The sequence below is a fragment of the Corvus hawaiiensis genome, chromosome 3, assembly GCF_020740725.1.
Source record: "Corvus hawaiiensis isolate bCorHaw1 chromosome 3, bCorHaw1.pri.cur, whole genome shotgun sequence".
Classification (NCBI taxonomy): domain Eukaryota; kingdom Metazoa; phylum Chordata; class Aves; order Passeriformes; family Corvidae; genus Corvus; species Corvus hawaiiensis.
In genome coordinates this window covers 103152386-103176329 of record NC_063215.1, presented here as the reverse complement: position 1 = coordinate 103176329, position 23944 = coordinate 103152386, and the positions used below count along the sequence as shown (strand labels likewise).

General features: G+C 41.8%; 1 protein-coding gene and 3 non-coding genes across 5 annotated transcripts; all 4 read right to left on the bottom strand.

Annotated features, from left to right (window-relative positions):
• On the bottom strand, positions 1 to 23899 carry WDR43 (WD repeat domain 43). 2 transcript variants are annotated; one of them, XM_048298637.1, is made up of 18 exons: positions 23677 to 23898; positions 19021 to 19155; positions 17149 to 17270; positions 13084 to 13204; positions 11773 to 11912; positions 11180 to 11282; positions 10080 to 10144; positions 9539 to 9710; positions 8959 to 9045; positions 7089 to 7220; positions 6495 to 6632; positions 5582 to 5668; positions 4316 to 4347; positions 3449 to 3512; positions 2444 to 2557; positions 1932 to 2001; positions 1255 to 1310; positions 1 to 1165 (listed from the first exon to the last, which is right to left on the bottom strand). In XM_048298637.1, exons 1-18 carry the CDS (start codon positions 23869 to 23871, stop codon positions 1046 to 1048), a joined length of 1953 nt encoding a protein of 650 aa, XP_048154594.1. In that variant the 5' UTR covers positions 23872 to 23898; the 3' UTR covers positions 1 to 1045. The 2 variants fall into 2 exon arrangements, with proteins under 2 accessions (XP_048154594.1, XP_048154596.1); XM_048298639.1 differs by lacking the exons at positions 1 to 1165; positions 1255 to 1310; positions 1932 to 2001; positions 2444 to 2557 and adding an exon at positions 2567 to 2919 and having other exon boundaries at positions 23677 to 23899.
• On the bottom strand, positions 8120 to 8198 carry LOC125324263. The gene has a single exon (XR_007202902.1). It is a non-coding gene; the product is annotated as a small nucleolar RNA SNORD53/SNORD92 (small nucleolar RNA).
• LOC125324265 lies at positions 11586 to 11669 on the bottom strand. Its single transcript, XR_007202904.1, has one exon. It is a non-coding gene; the product is annotated as a small nucleolar RNA SNORD53/SNORD92 (small nucleolar RNA).
• On the bottom strand, positions 16677 to 16754 carry LOC125324264. The gene has a single exon (XR_007202903.1). It is a non-coding gene; the product is annotated as a small nucleolar RNA SNORD53/SNORD92 (small nucleolar RNA).
• Positions 23900 to 23944: the final 45 nt, after the last annotated feature.

The following is a 23944-nucleotide window of genomic DNA, read 5'->3' as shown; positions in this document are numbered from 1 at the left end:
TTTGGTAAAAGAGATGTATATTTATTCACTTTACAAAGAGGGTGGTATTTAGTTGCAACAGCTCCATTTATAGACAAATATATTATTGTACATTATAGTGGTGAATGGCTCAAAACTTTACCTTGTTTTGCTCTTAAAAATGTGTTTGCACCACTTCAGCTTCCATTAGCTGAGCAAATAGCTGTCCTTGTTCTGCCACTGAAAGATTAAAAATCCGTAAGAAAGGTATAGCTCTGTGCTATGTATTCACAAGCCTTCACCTTCTCCTTTCCCTGTGTCACTCTCCTCTTCCCACCCAACTCAACATGGTCTGTCCTCTGGGTTAGCATTAAACTTATATACAGCCTCCATTAAAACAAAATTAGGAGCCAGTGATAGTTCTAATGTCCTTTTAAAGCACAAGAAAAGTCATTGATTTGTACATACAAAAGTCTTGAGTTCAAATTTGTTAAAAAAAAAAGAAAAATCCATTTTGAAGTCGAGTTGGCATTTACATATTGCCAAAGTATGGCTAAGCCAATGAAAGGGGGGAAGAAAAGAATTTCAGGACAGAATTTAAATATTACAAAAATATCTTTTTTTTTCTTTTTTCTGTTTCCCTTTTTTAAAAAAAAAAAAATCGGCAGGATGCCCACTTGCTATTGCTAACTGAAGCATGGAAAGAAGGTATAGACCAGTTGTCTTTGATCCTTGAATATCTGAAACAAATTCAATGTAAAGCTGAACCAAGTTTCCCACACAAACAGCGGTGGCAGATTTATTTCACTTGAGATACAAATGCATGTCCACATGACAGGCATAATCTGACCAGGAGGTGGAGGAAATGTTTCTCTAAGTAAGCGTAGGGAAGGAGGGCGAGAGAAGGCTGGCACGGTTAAACATTCTGGATTCAGAAATGCAGTGCCCCACAGGTGCCTCTGCACACAGGCTGTGCGATGCTCTGCACTCCTGATATGCAAATACAGCATCTTTCAGCAACAGGATCCAGAATCAAAGAGCTTGGTGGCCCACTTGTTCAAACTTCTAAAATTATTCTTTCATGCTGTTATTCTTCTTCACTTTCATTTTCTGGTTCCAAATCAGAATCACCATTGATTTCCTTTTCAACAGTCATGTCTTGTTCATCAGATTGCTCCTCTTTTTCTTCATCTTCATCCCAGTTTTCCTAGGGAAAAAAAAATAACAGAAATGTTTGAACCTTTGTCAGTCACACCATTTCTGCTACAATAGGAGATCTGGTCTGATTCCACTTACGTCAGAGTCTTTATCTGCAATCATCTCATCATCTGAGCCTTCCTCCTCTGACGAGTCTGGAAAGAGAAAACAACCTCTCAGTCTGGGAAACAGGCTTTAAGATGTCATTGTGCAAACAAAGTCCAGTCCCACATGCTGCCAAGTCTTCAAACTGTGCTATTTCCATACCAAAACTAATTCTACCTGGAGATGAGGTAACCAACATCAGTTAAGACCAGGTCACTTCCGCTACCCATACACAGGGTGAAGATGCAGTAGGAAAAAAGCTGAACTGGAAGTGTGCACTGCCACACACGGACATCCCCTACACTGATGTCCTACTGACTCAAACATAGCAGTGTCTTCACTGTATCTACCTTAGCACAAGGGCAGGTAACACTAGAAAGTTTACGTTGCCAGGTAGGTTAAAGCAGCACACTGAACTTCCAATTCACTGATTTCTTCATTTGTGATGCAATGCTGGGAGGGAATTAAAGGAGTTAAAAGGAAGAGAAGGAAGGAGTAACTAACTACAAGATGTCCACATCACTAGCCACTGATTTTCCTGCCACGGATCTCTCCCAAAACCCCTCGTACTTGCAGACTGTAGATAAGCATAGGAGCATGATGAACAGCCATCAAGTGTAGGTTGTCATGTGAATTCAGGAGCTGAGCTCCACTTAGCACACAACACTTACCATCCTCATAGACCAGCTTTGCAGTCTGATTAACCTCTGGTACATCCTGAACTGTTTGTGATGCTGCAACCTGAATGGAATTTGCAGATTAGCCTTAGATTAAATTATCTATTTCAACCTTAAAAGGCAACAAAACTCTTTAACAATGTAAATGAAATCTACATTATGGGTAGCACACATTAATTCACTTACAGTGCTGGTTTAACAGCCAAAAAAAGTAAAAATGACAGTAAAATCGGAAAGGCATCTGCTCTAAAGTGGCCCAGTGCCTGCTATTTATTCCTCTTTAAAACTCTGTGGGTGAGCAGAAACATTTGGCAGGATAAAACACTCCCAGTGGGCAGGGACTGACAGGACAGTTAATTAAGGGACTGCTCTGAGCATTATCAGCGTCGCTGAACAGCAGCTACATTAAGGTCCCCAGGACAGATCCCATCAGATGCAATCACAACGGGAACTGAAATCTGCAAACAATACCCCTGCACATCCCATGTTATGTAGTTGAAGCTCACCTGGGTGACAAGAATGAAGAGTCTTCCATGCAAACGGGAAAGCTTTTGCAAAGTTTTTACTCTGCTCTCCATCAACTGGTATAACATTCCCAGCTGAGGAATAAGGTCTGGCAACTTGGGAGAAGAGAGGGATGAAAAAAAATGAAGCTGTTAAACACATTCCGAAAGTTTTTGGTTTTTTAAGCTACTTTTTTATGTTTGGGGCAACCAACACTTGCTTACATGATTCTAGATAGAAGGGAGAGCTGAGGGTTCACAGGAACAACCTGCAGCCTGATCAATTAATGCTTAGCCATGTTTAGAAGTATCATCTACTTTTAAAGCATGGCAATTCTTAGACTCCTTTTCCTTTCCACAGTCACTGCCACACGCAGGGGCGAAGCACTGTTCAGAAAGCTGCGTAAGTGGGAACTGAACATACACCGGTGTCCGAATGCAGCCTCAGCAACACGTGCAAGTTCTGCTGCTCAGCAATCCTACAACAAATGGCAGAAAGGACTGACAGTGCCCAAATGTCTTTTTCTTAACCCAGCAAGTGCTGTATCCATCACTTGTAAGGCAAGGCTGAACTTCAATCCAGAAGCTACAGCATTACTTCCTACCCTGCCAACTTTGGCACACCCTTACACCATAAATCTGGCCATGCCCCAAACAGTTTCAATATGAGCATTACCAGAACAAACACAACTTAGCTCTTTAAGATCTAGTGACACAGGCTACATTGCTCTTTGGCGGTAATTTTATTCCCTCTCACAGGTGTGACATAGCTTATCTTGGTTTGACTTTGGGATGGCTATAATTATGTCAGGAATGACTGAGACAAACAATTTATCAGCAATGTGCAGTAGGTTCAGCAAAAGTGGTGTAAGCATAGCTCACTCTCTCTACATTGATTTGGGCACTGCCATATGCAGAGAGCAGATTCCTGAAGAAACAATATATATTTATTTAAGCATTTAAATCTAGTTTTACTTAAGTGCATTGGCATGAATGAAAAATACTTACTGTGGAAAGGTAGGATGCATGTAGGGTAAAAACAGACTTCAGCCATCGAACCATTACTGAGGCACTGGAAAAGAGAAATAAGTTATATCCAAGAGATACTGGCTGAGAGACACCCATTTCACATTCTAGATGCTAAATAAATATATCCAGATACTTCTGTATAAAGTGTTCCTCTTTAATTAGAGAACAAGATAAATGCAGATGGAAATGTGAAGTTTGGCTATCCCCATGAGGTATATGAGTTATTTGTTAGGAAAAGAACAGACATTTCAGTGAGGGACTAAACTAGACAAACTCAGGGGTCTGTACTTCTGAAATCTTTAATGGATGGTCTCAATGACTAAAAGATCAAAGCATGCTACTTTCTTCTCCACCTACAATGCGGGAATTTATATTTAGAAAAAATAAACCCAAACCAACCCAACCCCCACAACTCAGCACAGCCCATCTCAACAAAGCTGCCCTTATGGCAGCATAACAAGATGGAGGGGGGGAAGCTGGTTTTGTTATTAAACACCACACTAAGAGATGTCTAAATACATTCGATAAGTAAACAAGGTCTACACCTGAGAGTTATTTTACTTATTGATCAGTAATGTAAATGTTTGGGGCCTTCAGTTACATTCTCAGCGTTACGTGCTCATTTCAGGTATCCTTTTCCCTTTTTAACTTCAGCCACCCTGAGAAAGAACTGCTTTAAGTGTTTTAAGTTCCTCTTTTCACCCACAATGAGGTGAGTTTTTACCTCCAGATGCTGCAGTTTAATTGCAGTTACTATGGAAATCTATCACATACATGGTAGGAGGGACCATAACACACACGTGAAAAGTTTTAGGTGAATTAAACTGTAGCTGAGTTGTCTCTTACCTGTATGGGTTGCCCTGCAATCTCTTTGTAAGCTAAAAGGACAAAAAACCCCAGTCAGCAATAAGTAACAAACATAATGAGTTCAAAACCCCAACATTAGATCCATTTGACAGCCCCAATACTGGGGCAGAAAGTTCTCCAGGCATTTGACGTTTGCTAGGATTAACCTCTGTCAGGCTCCAGAAAATTACACTGCTGGCTCTACCACCCTCTACACAGGCTGGTAACTTGCAGAAGCTGGGCTTCAGTATTACAAGAAAGCTGGAACTCTTAACATGCAAAATATCCACTGAAGCTTAAACCTGGCAGGAGTAAGTAGGAGGAAACCTCTTCTATTTCATGTCTGTTTATCTGCTTAGCAGAGCAGTTGTTACAGGGTGGACAAGTTGGGGAAACAAGTGAAGATAGTATCAGATAAAGGCCATTTCACACAACAAATCTCAAGCCTGGGAGAAGGCAGTTACACAAAGGTCTGACCATCCACTGAGATTACAGAGTTAAACACTTGAACTTAAGATTCCCCAACAAAGGTCCCAGGGAAGAAACACAGCATCTCATTAACATAAGCCTAAGGAGGTGCTGCAAGACCAGCCATTCAGCACCAGGCCATCTGCATAACTCAGTTAAGATCAGTACCATAAATAAAAACTAAATCTTACTTGTGGTCAGCACGTTAAAATACCAAAGAAATTGAACCATTAACTTACATTATAGAATGTCATTCACATAACAAGAGCTACTAACCAATGTTCAGCTTTAAAAAGTAATGTCTGGTCAAGACTAATCATTAAAATATTTCTGTCCAAATAAAGAGTTTATTTAATACCACTGAATAAGCAGTTCAGAAGCCAGATCCCTTTTAAAATTACTAAGTGATGTTCAAGGTTTAGGTACTGCAAATTGACTTTCTGATGTTTCAAATTATTGTCCATGTTAGTAGTTGAGAAGAAGATGTAATGGTGATTGTTTGCCATCGACTAAACAAGCTTTTGCTTAATCTCTTCCCTCTTTTTCCCACATAATCATTTAAGATAGTAATACATAATTTAATGCTCTTCCTAGCTTTGACAGTGACACTTGGTCCTTTGGTTAAGCTTCAGCCAGAAAAGATAAAAAGTGTATCAGAGATAAATTAAGAAACAGTTCAGTCCTCTTACAGTACCAAACCAACTTCAAAAATTAAGAGACATAGCCTGGATTTTTAGTAGCTAGAAGGCAAACCACATGTGGCTTGTATGACAGCAGAAGAAGTGCAGGCTCTCCTACCTCATGTAGCAGTGGAATGACAGCATGTATAGGCATTCTGGCTACTGTGTTCTTTACTATATTTTCTTTTCTTGTGTTAAGCACTTTCTGTTAAAATGAAAACATATGATCAGAGAATAATTCAGCTTTAACATGTGTATGAGCAATCAGCAAAATCAAAAATTCCTGGCTGTAAATCTCTTTCTACTCCACTACCTTTGTATGCTAAGAATAATGAGCGAAAGATTTGCTATGAAAAGGAGTTTCATTTTCTAAGTCAGCTACAATTAACAAAATTAAGACACTCAAACTCATCTAAAACAATCTAGCATTGCCTCTAGCCCATCTGCCCCCTGTTAGAAGTGATGCACTGCAGGCACATGAAAATCTCCCTTGATATTTTCTGTTTGACTTCCATAAATAAATGCCTTTCACCAGCATCTGTGACAAGAAATTTCTATTCAGCATCAAATTCTTAAACAGTTCCCTGCCCCAGTAGTACTATTACATCCCCCTAGTCCAAATGCAAAGGTAAGCTTTTCAAGTGAAACTTGTCATCAATTCATTTTTCAAACAGTATCTTGCTTGAAAAATGTACCCTCAGGAGACTAAGCATAGATGATGCTCCAGCCTGAGCTAAAGGGAACATGGCTGCATTGGTAGCATCACCTGTAAAACATCTGAATAGTGACATAACAAATTCATCATAAACAAAGTGCCTCAAAGTTCAGGGACCGACTCAAAGTAAGGCAGGTAACAGAAAAGTAACACCACCACTAACTCATAATAGCACTTCCTTGAGCAGCAAATCAGCAAAAAGCAGCTGGGAGAAGCAACAGATTCTGAACTGTTCAGCCTCCCCAGCTTTCAGGAAGGCTCCCCATCAGTCCCAGTGAACAGATTCAACAGCACACACTGAGCCTGCAAGACTTACATTTAAGATTTCTGCATCATTGCTTTCCAAGCCCTGAACCAGCAGCACGGCAAAGCTGTCTGTCTGGGGAAGGCCACCTGGAGTTTTTACTTTGCTCACATCAATATCCAATGCCCCAAGGCGCTCCTCGATGCTCTCCTGCAGAGGGGAAATAAGGGCAAAGCTGTGTCACTGCAGTTTCTCACACGCATCAGCTGAAAGCAAAGTACCTAACTTAGAGCATTCCCTCTAATTCTGCTGGAAAAGAACACAAATTTTGTATATTCTTTTAAATGCACTGACAGAAAATAGCATGAGAAAAGAAAAGCAGAGGAAGTTTTGGATGAAAAGCACTAATATATCTTGGCATAGGCAGCCACAAGCGTGTGACAAAGTTCTGCAACAACCTGGCAAAACCACAGGCAAGGCACAGAGGGCTTGAATAAAGGAAATGTTTTGAGCAGGGAGAAGTCTCTTTCATACAAAAAGATGGTATCATTAACCTTTCTTCCACAGTAAGCAAAGCAAATTCAAGGTCACCTGAAGAAGGTATAGTGATGATTTATGATTATAGTTTCTCCATTCTTGCTGAGTTTGAAAGAGGAAGCCCTTTACCTCTGTCTCTCCTGGTTTCCTCTTGTTTTTCTTTTTCTCCTTCCCCGAGGCTGGAGTTTTGACAGCTGTACTATGTCCTGGAATGCCAGGCACTAGAACTTTGGTGTCCGAGTTCACAACAGGTGTCTTTACCTAGTACACAGAGATAACCACATTTCCATGAATGGCTAATACCTTCAGCTTTCTTCCAATTTAAAATACAGATTTTATTCGAAGACTCTCACACATGTGGTAAAACCAGCCTGACACAACCCATTTTCTTGGCATAAATATTAGGCAAATCCAACGTATTTAAGAAAATGAATAACCTCACGAAACAGACAGCAAATTTTCATCATTAACTAGAGCAATGGAATCTTTGGAATCACCTGTGAATCATTTTTCTTACAAGCTTTTGCTGTAACATTCATAGAACTGTTTGTATCCAGCAACAAGTTTTTGGATGTTTGCTAGCAATAGATACCACCTGTGCTAACAGTCAGCCCCATAAAACACATGCAGATTAATTCAACATCCACTGGAAGGCAGTAACTGACCACAAAAAGCAGCACAATGTAACAGCAAAAGGTAGTCACTATTCACTTCAATCCCAACTCTTTTCTTCTAGGGACTGCTCAGACACAGAACTCAGCTGTCTGAATTAGGCTGTGACCACTGTGACAAAGAGAGACACCTTAGTTTATACCAAAAAGCTACGGTATCATCTTCAATGAACACAAAGGAGATGGAATTTTCTATTTAACAACCAAATGCTCTTCGGACTCACAGAGGATGTAAGGCAGTATGCCACTTCCAGAATATCAAAAATGCTACCTGCTACTTCCAGAACACTTCTTTAACCATAGCACTTCTATCCAGGCCTTTTTTTTTTGAAGTACCTCTGAAGTGATAAAAGTAAAATCTACTACAGTGAGCAAAACAACTTCCAATTTCCAAACAGTTGATTTTCTGCATGAAGAATTTTATCATAGAACACCAGTGGTGATAAAATACTATCCCCTTTGCTCACCACACTCATCTCCCCACACAGCATGCTCAGACAGCCAAGAGAAATGCGTCTTCACCGGAATTCAGCAAAAAGCGAAACCAAGATGGGTATCATCACTGCATGCCAGGGAGGCCCTACACCTGTCCCTGCAGTTCAGCTCTGCTACCCAACAGCTCCAGGACTGAGGAAGCAGCACAAAACCCTGCCTGGCTGATGGAGCACCACATCCAGAAGGTAACTAAAGGGTCAGAATGACAGCGCTGTCTCTCACTTCACTGACACTCCAAGCATTTCAAACCTTCAAGACCTTGAATATGCACAATGATTAAGAACTTTACAGCCTCTAAACACCCAGGGGATCCTGCATGAGAGAACACAGTGGCAAGTGGCCTCAGTGGCCACTGCTGCCATGTAAAGTGCCAAGCTCACATTCCCAGGTCCCCGTGAGTAGGAACTCACGAAGGCCACATTAAGAAAGAGCAAAAAGGACCTGCCCCTTAAGGTTCCACCACATTTGATTTAGACTCTAAAACAAAGCCATCCCACCTTCACCCCAAACTATCAGGGTCAAAGAGGCTGTACAAACCAACAGACTCTAAGGGAAGGACTGATCTTAAGGCAGAAAAGCCAATCAGTTCTGTCTCTCAAGCAGACCTGCTGAGCTACAGGAGGGCCACCATGTGCTCTCGCACACACCAGGACACACACAGATCTCTCTACCCACACCTGCCTGAGTGCTACGGACATCTATAGCTACCTCTGCAGCTCTGAACAGGTCCATCCAGAAATCCAACCTCATTTTAAGAGAGCAGTGAATTCTACCTACTTCATTTCTAAGTAAAATAAGAGAAGCAAAAAAATCACATTTCATGCAAAGCTCACCTTTGTTAGAGCAGCATCTGTTTTAAGTGACAGCACTTTCTGGATATCCCGTACCAAACATATGTGGGATTCACTGGTGTTCAAAGACTAGGAGGACAGGAACAAAACCAGTTAATGTATTTGACGCTCACACCTGTGATTCATTATGCTACTGAAAGATGAGAACAAATTCCACTGGTATAAATTAGAATGAACTTTCTTTTCATAGCTCCTTTGCATATCAGCCTTTTGTTACTAGATCTCTGTACTCTCCAAGGGAAGTTTACACAGGTAAACTAGAACTGTATTAAAACCAGTTTCAGTGGCCCAACTCAGGAACAGCTGAAATGGCAAGAAACAGTCAGCAATGATGTCAACCTGTACTCCAGCTGGAAAAAATGGAATAATACAAATCACCTTTCCAAACAGCTCTGAGGCAACAGTCACAGCTCCCAAAACAAGGGCAAGGAATATGTTTTGTATTGTTATACAATTCCAAAGCAGTAAAAACAAAAATAATAAAACCAAAAATTTCTCCAACTGAAAGCAGTATGCAGTCCATATGACAGAATCCAAACCCTCTCTGGTAAGTTCTACATACCACTTTCTCTATGATGGGCTGTAAGGTGTTTCCATACACCAGCAGCAGAGACTGTTTGTCTGTGCAAAACGCAGCTGCTAGAATAGGGACTGGTTTCGGTGTGGAGTCCCCATCATTCCCAGGTGTTGCTATCTGGATAGTACAGTTTGATGTTAAGGGTTTTTTGCAGTAACTGGGGGGAAAAAAAAAAAGAAATTAAAAAGTTCCAAGATGTTTAGCTTGAACACTTCAATATCTTGAACATCTAAGCATCTTTCATTAGCAGGTCCTCAGCCATTGTACACCTTTTACGGATGGCTAAGAAGAGGCAGAGACACAAAAAATCTGGGTTAAAGCCACACGTAATATCAAAGTGCAACACAATCCCCAACAAGTGAGTTCTCCAAAAATGTGTCCAGTAACCCAAGACAAAGCAGCAGCTGGTACCTGGATCACGAGCATATAAAAGAGCTTAAAGGCAGCAGTATAACAAAACTGAACTTTGCCTTAAAGTAACCCCAGACCTTTCCCAAAGACACCCTCAGGATGAATCCTAACTTACCCATTCAAGATATGTTCGAATAAATGCAACTGCCCATCTCTGCACACAACTGCTAACTTCACAGGCTGAAAGAAGGCACAGTAAGAGAGTTTCATTAGATCAAAGAAAAACTCTCCTGGAAGTTCAGGACATCAAGAGACAGTTGTATGGCTACAATTTGACTTTTTTCAGTATTTAATAACGTTACACTCAATCTGTAAGGAAGACCAAAGACATAACAACTCAGGAACGTTCACTACAAGTGTTAGAAGATTAAAAAGGTAATTCACAATTGTACTTTATCACTAGTAATATGTCCTGAGTCAAACAGTTTGCACAGTAGCAGACATGTCTAGAGGCACAGGTCTGCAAAGGCACTGACACTGTGAATACACTTAGAGGAAAGAAACTGAGCTGACTCCTCTGAGAAACTGAATGACAGCGGTACATTAGAGAATACTCTCCAATACATGCAGGAAGAGGGAACTGGAAACATTAGAAAAATATAGCATGAAATACTGCTTTGAGAAATGGAATTTAAAGGCAGCAGGAGAAAAACGTTTTAAATAATTACAGAAACAGTTTGTGAACATGTTTCACATTCACACATTTTTCACAAGACAACTACTTCAAAAGACTTGTGCTTGTTAAAACTGAGAGACTTAGCAAATGCACACTGCTACTTTAACTCATTCAAGGCTAGTTAATTCCAAATGCATTTACACTGCCAAAAACACTTGAAATCAGAAAAAAAACAGGACCACATAGAACTAGATTTTTAGAAATAATTTCTTTTGTGGTTTTTTTTTGCTGCCAAGTTCTAACAATCATTTTGATTACTAACTTGTTCTAAATAGGAAACAACTGACATTTCCACCATCATGAATGTCTGAAAAAACCCACTGAATTTGCACCCAGTAGATTTCAAAAGGAGTATTTCAAACTACCATCTTTATAAATGCACCTGTAATAAATATCCTTACACCCATGAATTTGCATTTAGATCTCATCTCTGCATAACAGAACCCAAATACAAATCAAGCTTCTTTCTTTACACCCTTAAAAGGAAACTGGTAAGTAAAAATTGTTGAACATATTTGGTTACAAACTATGAGTCCTACCTCTTCTTTGACTTCTGATACAGTCAGGTCAACAAAAGTTGGTTCATCTGTTACTGTGAAAGACATCACAGCATTCTTTTCTTTCCTATCTGACCTGATCTGCCTGGAAGACACAAAAAGTACACATTATTTACCACAGCAAAACCAGCACCCTCTGCACCAGACAAGCATTACAAAGACTATAAATCTCCCGTAAATGTGGTGATATCTACCATATCCAAAAGCACCACGCTGACATTTCACTGTTCAGCTTAGAAAATGTTCTAACTTGCAAAAGCAAACTAACTCCCAAGTGAAACTGAGCAAGAAAACTCTGCATAAACCCTAAAATAAGTGCAAAGAACAAGGAAGTTTATTACACAGTATATTCCGGCACATACTAATGATACAAATGGCAACTGGAAGCATGCTCAGACACAGCCAAGGAAAATATCGTCTTCACTCAACAATCAGTGAGTCGAAACCACCATTAAAGAGATCATCACTGCATTTTTCCAGAATGCCCCTTCTGCTTTGCCTTCTTTCGTCACAATCACTTGGTGAGTCTATGCTCAATACTGATCACAGTCACAAATTATGAAAAGCTTACATACCACACACTCAACAATCGGTCATGTATAGCTCCGGACAAGAAATACAGTCCTGTAATTCCATCAAACGGTTTACTTTCATTCATAGGTTTCACTGTGGTAAACATTAATGATGACACTGATGTAGCATGGCCTGTGAAATGCTAAGAGAAAAAACGCGATCTTTCCATCATTGTCGTAAGCAGTCATATGGCAAAAATCAAAACATTAGTTAATAAAGAACATTAGGAAAGATTCGAGTGTTACTCAGTCAACAAAGGACAGCTCAGTAGTTTTTAACTAGTGATCAGTTTCCTTGCATTTCTGTTTGTCAAGGAAGCTTTCTCTGACCTGACAGATATTTATCAGCATTTTAAAAGTTAAATGGGGAATCAAAGGCAAATTCACTGGGACTAAATCCATGCAAAAGAAATCACATCCACCTGTACTGCTGTTACTGTCACAAAGCACTCCCCTCTGCCCTCCCAATTTTACGCTTCAACCTTTCCAACAGAACTAGATTCACAGTTGCGTTCTCAGCTTTAACAATGGACACACGTGTGCTGACACACTAAATTTGGGCAAAACACCACCCCCAAGGGCCCCCCAAAAATTGGTTCCTCAATCTACTTTTGCAAGTAGTGGTTTTGGTCATTATAGAATGCAGACATACATGGTGGCTGCCATGTGCCAGCAAGCCCACAGTAACAGCACATGTGTACACACTCACCTGACAGCAAGTACCAGGAGATCAGAGACTATCCCTGTCCTGTCTGCTAGCAGGCAAGAGAACACGGCAGCATTCACGGATCAGCTAAAGCATGGCCATTTGCTCAATGTCTGAGCCCTGCTCAGAGAACAATAAGGAGTTGCTCCTATGCCTTCCAACTGTTTCAACAGCAAAACTGATAAATGCCATCAGTTACATGAAGTTTAGCAAGGAAACTCGAAGGCTTTGTGGAGGGACTCATATTAAAACCCATGCCAGCAGTAACTGATACGGTGGTGAACTGAATTCTCCTGACAAAAGGGTACCAGACAGGCACCCAGTTAAAAAGCACAGCATCCATCTTTCTCCTACAGCCTTGAGAAAGGATGCTGGCAGCATGCTCAGAAACAAAAATTTAATGTCCTCATTCAATTCTCAGCAAGTTGAAACTGCAGTTTAGGGTACCATCACAGCAAAAATGTCCAGCAATCCCGAAACTGCCAATTGTATCCTCACACAGAGTGAAATTTCCAGATGTGTGATCAGGAAACACTAGATAGGTAGTGCCACCAATAAAGAAGGGCATATTTTTGCATCTAGTTTAACAAAGGTACAGAAGTACTTACTCTGTAGACTTCTTTGGTCTCCAAGTCCCACAGTTTTATAGTTCTACCGGCTGACAGCAGCATTTTTCCATCTGGACTGATGCATAGACAGGTGACACTGCTCGTGTCGCCTTTCCACTTACTAGAATTGGGATGGAGAGTTTTTATACAAAAGGAGAAAGAGAAATAGAAAAAACAGTATTCATTAGGATAATATCAAAACCACCATGATGGAAAATTTAAGGCAAAATTTAAAAACCAGTAATACATGTAGTCAAAGAAGAGGTCAAAGCTATTCTGCTTCTGCACTTTGCCTTCAAATTAGTTTACAACAAAACCACAACTCAAAAATATAAAGCCATTCACTACTGAACTGTTGACTTCTTTTTTGACATTTGCTTATTCTGTTCTTAATTCTTTTCAAAGTTTTCTACTTCTGAAAATAGGGCAAGAAGAGCCATACCATTTTCAAGACTTCTCTATTCAGCAAGCCGTTCAGAAAGGCCTTCTCAACACTAAAATTCAGAGTTTCAAAGCCCATTCAGTTAGTGGCCCTCCTCCCAAGTCTCTGAATGTCACTGACAATAATGAACTTCACCTCAATGGTCTATGGCTCAAAGCACTACTTAAAAATACAAAAAAAAAAAAAAAAAAAGGGAAAAAAATAAAGATGCTGTCATGAAAAGCCTGAATGTACTTTGAAGGAATATTGATACTATGTGTTTCTCACGGGACAAAATTGCAAGGAAAGCACTAACACAAACCCTTTACACTTAGGAGGTAGCCTGCAACACACCACATTTTGACTGTAAACCGCCTTCTGGAAATATTTCCAAACAACTTCCACATGCCCAAGCAACATCTCTCCTGTTTTCTAAAACAGAGATCATTTACTGTATCGCTTTTGATAGAAGCTGAAAATTTTACAGCCCACAAACCTGAAAAATAACATTGCACCTCACAGAGAGTATGACAAGATTTTGTATTCTCTTCCAAAAACAAGGTCATGACTAATAATTTAATAATGTAAACCAAGAAGGTATTTTTAAATGTACTAAAGAGACAAGTCTAAACTAAACTGCAGAATATAAAGCACAGCAAAAATCCCTTGGTTTTCACCTTGGATACTCTTTATGTAATTTTTACAGGAAAGAGTTTTAAACAGGATTTCAGAAAGGACATGTCCAGAATGCCTCTAAATAGTCAAGAGTATTTAAGATGTGAAAAAGCTAGAGAGAGACAAGAAGTCATCCCGAATGTTTCAGTCTACCTCTCTACAACACTGTCTTGCCTCTTCAGAGACTCTCTTCCCCAACAGCTTGTCCCCCTGCCAGAGGTTTCATGTGTGCTGCACACACCTCCTGAAGTGGCCCTGGGGAGTACTCCTACAGTAGTTAAGAAAGTCAAACCTAAAGCTACATGGTTTCAACTCCCTTTCTACCAGTCCATACCTCTATAGAAACATGTCTAGAAGCCTGCAAAAGCAAATTAAAAAAGAATTTAATACCACTTCTCCACCCCAGGAGAAACCATCCAGATTTCGTCTGTGGGTTACACAAATATTAATTTCCAGGTCCTGACAGGTGTTAAGGAATGAAGGCACTCTCACATGTACATTAGGTGTGAGCAATTATTGTGGGTAATTTGTTCCTTCTGGTAGGTAAAATTTTAAGAGAACTGCTTTCTTCTACTCTTTCCAACTTGAGTTACCTTAGGGATGACTTGTAACATTACCACAGAAAATTTTCAGGTAAAAACCATGGTGTTACACTGCTCATGTACTTTCAATCTATACACTCTGGGAATTATTTTCTGTTGCCATCTTTAAAATGAAAGAACACAATGTCTCAGACTACATTCACAACCACATCCCCCTGACTCCATGGTCCCTGGTATGGGACAGGGGCAGAGGGAAACACCCAAGAAGTATGACAGCAGAAACTCTCACTTTTCCTGAGAAAGCAGCACGGCTGGGACCCATCTCCAGTACTTGTACATGAACACACATGCTATGGGATACAAACACGGTGAATGAGATGTCCATGGGCAGCTTCAGAGCTTTGCTCTCACTGGGCTCACAGAACAGCAGTGGGATGGATGCCTTGAAAAACAAGGACCTTCAGGAAGGCACTTCAGCAAAGACATGCCAGGAAGGCAAAAAGAAGAGGGGTTTCTCCATAGAAAAGTGTACCATGAATGCATGGAACTTTCCTTTGAAACAGGGAAAGGGACAGAACTTACATATGCACAGAAGGAGAATCCAGGAAACAACAGGGAAGGTTATACAATAAATCCACCTGGAAACTAATTCCAGGCACTAAAACGTCAAAAAAGTATCTGGGCACAACCAGCATAGAATTACAAATGGCAAACCATGTCTAACCTGATTGCCTTCTTAATGAGACAACTGCCTTGGCTGATGAGGAGAGACATGTCTAAGTTGACTTCAGCAATGCTTTTGACAAGGTCTCTCACATAGTATCCTTGCAGCCAAATTGGAGATATATAGCCTGAATGGATGGTCTCTAAGGAGAGTAAGATCTGGCTGCATCACTGAGCTCCAACAGTTGTGATCACTGGTATGAAGTCCAGCTGGTGGCCAGGTACTGGTGTTACTCCCTAAGGACATCCCAATACTGCTTAATATCCTCCATAACTGCCCAGGTCTTCATTAATGATCTCAAAACAGGACACAATGCACACAAGTTCGCACTCAATCCCAAATTAGGGAGAGCAGCTGATATCCTGGAGGACAGGGCTGCTACTCAGGGGCATCTCAGCAGGCCTGAGAAGAAACAGGCTGTCAGAATCTCAAAGCTTAAGAGGAAAATGTGAAGTCCTGCAGGTGAGATGGAAAAATTCCAGTACAGGTGGGGGACGAATAGCTAGAAAGTAGCTTTGCAGAAAAGAGACCTGCAGTCCTCACAGTAAAGCTGAGCACGAGCAAGCAGGGAGTCCTTGTGGCAATGAGGTCAGCTGTGTATGAACTGCACTAGCCAGAGTGCTATCAGCAGGTCAAGGAATGTGACTACTCTGCTCTGTGCAACCCTTGAACCTGCATCTGAGCACTACATTCAGTGGGACAGCACAACAAAGTCACTGCAAACATGGAATAAATCCAGTGGAGGGCCATGAAGGCACCTTAGGCACTAGAGCACGTAATGGAAGAGGGAAGGGTGAGGGAACTGGGAGTGGTCAATTCTAACAGGGCTAGAGGGAGATTTTACAGCCTTCTGCTACTTTACATAGGGTCTCAACATAATACAACCTAAGAATGCATCTCTCTCCTAGGGATACCAAAGTGGCTACTGATTATGGGCTGCTTGCGGTGCCCATGCCTACCTTAATAAAACCAAGAGCGCTGCAGTAATAACCCAACACTGGGAAATGTCACAAGAAAAGAACCAGTATCAAGAGAAGGATCAGTGGGCCATCACACAGTAGGCTTTTATTGAAGAAATATAACCAGGATTGTTAATAGAAATCTTGGTTCCTTCTTTGAAGTTTAAAAACAATTTGACTTTATTAAAAAAGAAAATAAATGCCTACATCAGACATTTTCTGACTCTGCACGAAGCTCAATTTTGCTCAACAGTACTTTTAACAGTAGCAGCCTGCTCAGACAGCCAAGTGGAAGTGTCCCCACTGCACATCAGCAGCAAGCGAAACCAAATGGGTTATCATCACAGCGAGGCCCTTTGAGCAAAGCTGGGTGCATGTAGCAGGCTTTACTGGAATGAGGTCTTCCAGTATCTGCTCAAGGATTTTTTTTCTAGAATTTAGATTTTTCAGCATTTAGTGGGACTTTTAGTCTTTCAGTCACACTAAAAGTTAGCATGGAGGGATCCAAACCCCTCTAAGAAGTTTCATCTAGCCTTTCCAATACACAGAGGAAGATACCCAACTATGACAATTATGCTTTCATCCCTTAATAAAACCACTTCCAATCTCAGAAAAATAATAGCCAGCGGCCACTTTGTGGGCATGAAGCTTGGAAAGCAGAGTGCAGCATTTCCAAAACCTGCAAGGGAGAAAACACACAAAAGCAAGTGTGAAAAAATTCAATCAAAAAGCAGCACTACTCACCACTTTACTTTGCAGGTCTGTGTGTTCCATTCCACGATGTGTTTGTCGTCTGAACAGCTATACAAGCAGCAGTTGTCTTGATGCCATCTCACACAGTTTACTCTACTGTCGTGACCACCATCCTACAAAAGGTAACAGAGGGTCAACTCACTGGAGGTGTCTTGACAACTGAGTCTTCCCCACACCAAGAATGTCAACAAGGTGCTCTTTCGAGAACTAAATTCCAATCATTGGCATCTTGAAGAGTGTGTGTGGTATGAAAGAACATAAATATACAGTTATGTAAATTAAAGATATTTCATATTTTGATACATAGAGTTAAGTATTTTGGCTTGGCTTACACAGCCTAAACAAGAGGAGACGTTGTCTACAGCTTCCTCACATGGGGAAGCAGAGGGGCAGGCACTGATCTCTTCTCTCTGCTGGACAGTGACAGAACCAAAGGGGATGGCAAGAAGTTGTGTTGGGAGAGGGGGAGTCAGGGTGGATATTAGGAAAAAGTTCTTCACCCATAGGGCACAGGCTCCCCAAGGAAGTGGTCGCAGCCCCCAGCCTGCCAGAGTTCAAGAAGCATTTGGACCATGCCCTCAGGCACATGGTGTGATTCCTGGCGCTGTCCTGTGCAGGGCCATGTAGAAGGCTGGAAGACAATCTAATGTGTGTGTGTCAAACACTGACAGCCAGATAGCCATGGAACCAGCCAAGGACTGTTGGTAAGAACACACTGTGGGAAAGAACAGGATGTGGCTGGAGGAGGGGGCCATGCAAAGGTAGGACAGCACTTTCCTGGTCCCTCCTTGTTCTGGCTCCTGGTCATCAGGACAACATAGCACAGCACAAGTGCAGGACTGACTCAAGAACTGGGCCTGGACTGCTGACAAAATGCACCCCCAGCAGCAGGGGGATCAAGACCACCAAAGACCCCCAAAGCCCTCCAGCCCATTTCCAGAAAGGTCTAAAACAAACTGCACATGGTAACTAATTCACATAGAAAGTGAGAAACTTTGCTCCGGGGTGGGCAGAACTTGCCTACAAAAAGGTACCCCCACAAAGCCTGAGTGACACCCCAGGACACTGGACACTCCATCAGCTGGTTTGATGTTGGAGCCAGGACTGGTGATTTTCTCTCTTTATACCTTTTTTTCTCTCTCCCTTCTCTTTTATCCCTTATTCAAAACCCACCGCTGTGCATTTATAGTAGAAGACACCAATTTCCACACCAAGTGTATAATTTACTGATACAACTTTGTAGATTATGTAGGGCCTGTGACTCTCATCATTCACTCTTAACCACAAGCATCTACACACCTGCATGTTCCCTTCAGTTTCAGGGTGGGATGCCACCAGAGAGGAGTTGGGCTTTGATGATCCCTTCCAACTGAGGATATTCTATGTTTCTATGATTTTTCTAGCACTTCAGAGTAAAAAAACAAACAAACAAAACCTGTCCTGTCTGCTATTTTTATACACACAGCCAAACAAGGCTCAAAAGCGTTGCACAGCCATTCATGTGGATTCGTGTTTCTTGTTATGTAACCCACAACTGAACTGGAGGTACTTGGGAGCTCCGAAAGGCAAAATGAAAGCCACTGTGTACCATTCAAAAAAGATCACATGTTGAGAGAGCTCAAGAGCTTCCACAAGGGAGGTAAATTTACAGAAGAGTCCAACAGTGTGACAGCTTCCCAAGCGTTGATGAGTTCTGCCGTTCTCTCCCACAATGCTGTGCAGGAACTGAGGGTATGACAGTCCCCCTGAGGATTTAACCCTCCAGTTAAATGCCAGTGAGGCATTTAATCATTACTGTTTTCAGCCTAAACTGACCGAAACCATCAGTGTTTGGTAGCATGTGAAGAAGAGTGCATTACTTACTAGCTTGCTCTGTAATTCTCCTTTTACTGTGCTGTACAACAAAATGCTACCAACTGCTGTACCAATAGCCAGGATATCTAACTGCTTGTCCACTTCTCCAACTTCAGACTTCCGTTTTTTCCTCTGGGGGCCATCCTGGAAAATCAAAAGAGAGAAACCATGAAATAAATCAGTCTGACTGGCTAATCTCAGCATTAAAGCAGGTGGAAGAAAAACCTTAAGAGAAGTCTGAGACCCAGACAGCCAGCACAAACTCTGCTAAGACACAAAACAAGCACTGAAGTGTACAGAATCCTAGAAACTCATCTTGTACTTCCATGTACAAGGTAACAAATCTGCTATGAGTCACTTGGAAACACCTGGTGGAGACCATTTTTCTACCTTCCCAACCATATGCATGTGGGAAAAACATATTAAAGTTTTTAACAAAGTTCCTGTCCCAGAGGCAGAAGTAAAGATTAACACATTCAGAATATTTCATCCACAAAATGGAAACGCTTGACCATGATTAGTTTATTTTTTCTCAAAAGGTAATCAGAAGAATCTTGCAAATCTGAAGCATTCATAATGCTTCTTAAAAAGAAAGTGCTACCCCATTCCACAGAGGAAAGTGACTTGGACTCAAAGGAAAGTGCTTGCCCAAGTCCTGTTGTCTGCACCAGAGGTCCTCATATGATCAGGAAATTCAAAATTCTTCACTCTCTTGCTCTGCAAGTGCTATCAGCCACTTCGAGGAGGGATTTCACTTTGTCTCCCTTAACCAAGAACTTGAGAATGCAGATCACTGGGAAGGGGAGAAGGAATTAAACTGGTTCTTAAACATGTGAAACTAAAATAAAGAGGGCAGAAGAAGCCATTACATTTATTCTCACTGGGTTAATCACTAATTGCACACACACAAATAAAAAAAGAAAATTAAAAAACTGTCCAAAGACATGAAAAGAAATAAAAAAAAAATCACTAATACTACTGACCAGTTTTTAAATTGGACCTTGGTAAGTCTCCTTACATTTGTTACATCCCAGCAAAGCATTCTCTCCAATTTAAAAATTACACACATCCTAATGCTTCCTCTACACAATAAATCTACTTGCACTGACAAGCAGCCTGAAGAAGCCCAAGGAGACTGATAAAATGTGAGCAACCAGCTCTGTTCAAGTTCCATGTGGTGTAGCTAATCTGTTTTACACCAGAAACGACGCAGTGAACACAAATAATTTCTACTCAGGTCCAGAAATATAATGATAATCAGTTGTGGTAGTTTTCACCACAACTAAGATATAAAAGTTTGACAGTGAAGGATAAATACTTTGGTTCTTTGAAGCAGGATTTTCTGTTCCTTCTATATTTAACAGAGATAACACCTTCTGCAAATAAAAGTGTTTTGGTTTAGGCCAAGAAATACCAAATTGCCATAAAGATAACTTTTACATCAAAAGCACTCCTGGAAAAAGTGATTACACTAAGAGTTTTTGCAAGTATTTTTTTAGGCTTTATCTTTCCTGGGAAAGAAAAGTATTTATAAAATATTAAAAAAGAGATGATGAGAAACCATCAGAGTCACAAAGTGCAACCAAGTAAATCAAGCAGGTTTTAAGACCATATATGATGAAACACTAAACCAGTACATTCTTGGCAGCAATGGCAACTAATTGAAACCGCTGTCTTTGCGAAGACGAAGGCCACAGAGGGGAGATATAAGTACAATTCATGTGTTTTCTGGTACTTTTCAATCTCTTCACGTAGGTTTACTAATTACCCCACACACCCCCACTGCAAAGCAAAACCAAACTTAGCAACAGACTTTATTCTCTTTCCCTGAATAAATCTTTCAACTACATTTTTTTCACCCTTCATTTCAGTTTGCTATAGCAAATTTCCTCGGAACAACTCAAAGGCACAATAGAATTCCTGTAAGTGCACAATTATGCCCAGGGTCAAGAGAAAGCAAGGGGCAGTGAAGGTTTCTCCAGGTTTTTTTTCCACAAGCATTTCTCTACCGACCACCCCTTATCAGCAATATGAGTGGAGCACTTTGTCAGAAAGTTCTGCATGAAGAAACGCCAGTGGAAAATTCAGACACCTGTTAATGTTTGAGATGATTTGAAAAAACACTCTAAGAACTTTAAAAAATCAATTGAACTTCTCTACCCTGCATTAGATTAGTACACAGAGAGACTGACAACTGCACTTAACATCCAGGCGGGATGCACTTGTGGATCAGGGTCTTAAACAGAAGAGCACCCTGTTGTCATGGACAGGACAGAATAAGTATCAGCTTCCTTGTAATTTGATTTCTTTTTCAGATTTATTGGAACTCAAGCTTATTTAGAAATCCTTCAACTTTACCTGAAAAAGGACAGTGTTTTAATTAGTAGAGATGGTTAAAAGAAGTTACGTGAAAAGGAACGGTGCACACATTTTTCCATAATCTTCTCCCTTGGCTAGGTAAGCCACTGAGACTTTCTAAACAGAAATCTGCTGGTCACATGTGAAATAAAGCATTTCAAACACTAAAATGGGGAGAAATCTAAAGGTCTCGACAGTTGACAGTGAGAGGGCAGTTGCAGCTTGTTAGGAAGAAAGTGGAAGAAGGTGTTTTGAATGTTGGAGGTCCAGTCTTGCACAAGACACCACATGAAACAGGAGGTGATGAACACTGCACACAGGAAGCACGTGGGCAGGGAGCATCCCAGTAAAGCCACCCCTGCATCAGCAATTCCAGAGCCTGCAGTTCAAAATGTGATTTCTAATATTCCCTATAACACATGGCCTCCATTAACATGGCAGCAGTCCAAAACACACTGAGTTTAAGTGTAATTTGGCCAAACACCATTTATAGCTATCTACTGACAGAGTTCTACCCCTGAATACCAGATACTGGAACTGCCTAGACAGATGTCAACTCTCCAGGAACAAAAAAAAAAAAAAAAAAAAAAAAAGAAGAAAAAAAAAGAAGAGGCTAAATAACATCAGAAAAAACACACTTAATAAAATGTTTTTGGCAGAACTATCACAGTTTTAGTTTTACAACTCAGTCTGAGGAAAAAACCAATGACTTATAAAGGGTTTATGGCACAATTATTCCAAGAAACAGTATGTTTCCCAGCTCCACTTTAAAATGTACCAGCTTGCAAGCAGGGGACAGGATTCAAACTACTGGAATAACTAGAAAGCACTGAGAGGTAGCTAAGTGCTGTCTGGTTAAGTCCATTTTCATATAACCTTAAACCAGGTTAAATTCAAAGACCTGTGGGGCTTAGGAGTGTGTCTCCAGAAAAGGTTATCTTAAAAAAAGTATTAAAAGCCTCTCAGAAACCTCCAGTGCTTGACTTACAGCACCACAGTGTGTCAACTTTAGTTTTATTCCCCACAAGACAGATTAACCCCATTTTCACATGCCAGTTTCAGTGAATTTAAGAGCAAAGAACCCACACAGCTTTGCAACTAATGCACGGATCCTTTCTACTTCAAAGTTACATGACAAAGGAACAGGTTTAGGCCCATCTAAAACTGACTTTTTCACCTCATTCTTCCAATGTCTTGGGAGTTGTTAAAGTTCAGGGACTAAGCTGCTCAACTGTGCAAAACAAGACAACATCGCCCTCCTTTGGGTTGATAATCTGTGTTTTAAGCATTTTGAAACAGCCTTAACAGCATTTCAAATACACTGAACTGCTGAAATACTGCAACGCACCTCAAAAAGCACCCCCTACTTCTTATGGCAAAGGGGGTAGATTTCACATACTTTATCCAGGTTTTGCATTCTTTTTTCCTCATGAAATGGTATGTTCCAATTGAAGAAAATGGCATTACTTCAACACAAAGAGGATAAAAAGGTACCCCAGTATATACTCCAGATATTTTCAGGTTCGGTGTTGATGTGAGGTGAAGTCAACTAAAACTCGACCAAGGTGGAGAACATCCAAGAACTCCTGATGGCATGCTGTGACTAAAACTACTGAATACCTTCTTGCAGGATTCCTGGACTCAAGAAGATGAATCACAGAGAGTGTAACAGCTTGCATGGAAGTACTTCCAAGGGTAAGGAAGTGTGGAGAGACACTGCCTTTCCCGTAAAGTGAACTAAGTGGGCACACAGCAGCCGACCTGCTCTGCAGCATCACCTTTTCAATTAAGGCAAGACGTACCATCAAGTAACATACCTCGCTCCTTCAAGGAAGGCTTCTTCCACGCAGATAATATGAGAGACAAATAGTTTTACACAGTCAGTGCTTCGGCCGAATTATTGTTCCAAAAAAACACAAAACAAAACCTCCAGAGCCGCTTCCCCCACCAACACGTGAAATTTACCTTGCGCAGCGCAATCCTGGGAGGGGGAGCGGCTCCCTCCGCGTCCCCCCCTCCCGGGGCGAGACACACGTAGACATTCCCCAAACCCCAGGATCACGGAAAGACGGGACGGGACAGCGCCCGAACCCCGCGGAGCCCACAGGACCCTAACCCCGCTCGCCGCGCCCCCGCTCCCCGGCCCGCCCGGCCACATGGCGCCAGGAGGGCGGGGTGAAGCCGAGCGGGCCGCGGCCACGCGTTACAGCTGCCCGGCTCGCCGCCATTCCCATCCCCATCCCCACCCCTCGCCTGTATCGTCCCCCCCCCCCCACACCCAGCTCCCCGCTCCCTCCCCTCACGCACCTTACTGGGGGGCTGCCGCGCCCCCGCCGGGGCCCAGGCCAGGCATGTGCAGGCGGCGCTGAGGTGAGCGGAGGGCACGTACTCGTGCTGCAGGCGGCTGCCGGCCGTGTCCCACACGCGCAGCCGCCCGTCGGGCCCGGACGCGGCGAACAGGCGGCACTCGCGGGGCGAGAAGGCGCACGGAGGGGCCGCCATGGCGCGCGCTCCCCGCGGCTCTGCCCGGCCCGCACCGCGCGGCGCATGCACCGCCCGCGTGCTCGCCCCGCGC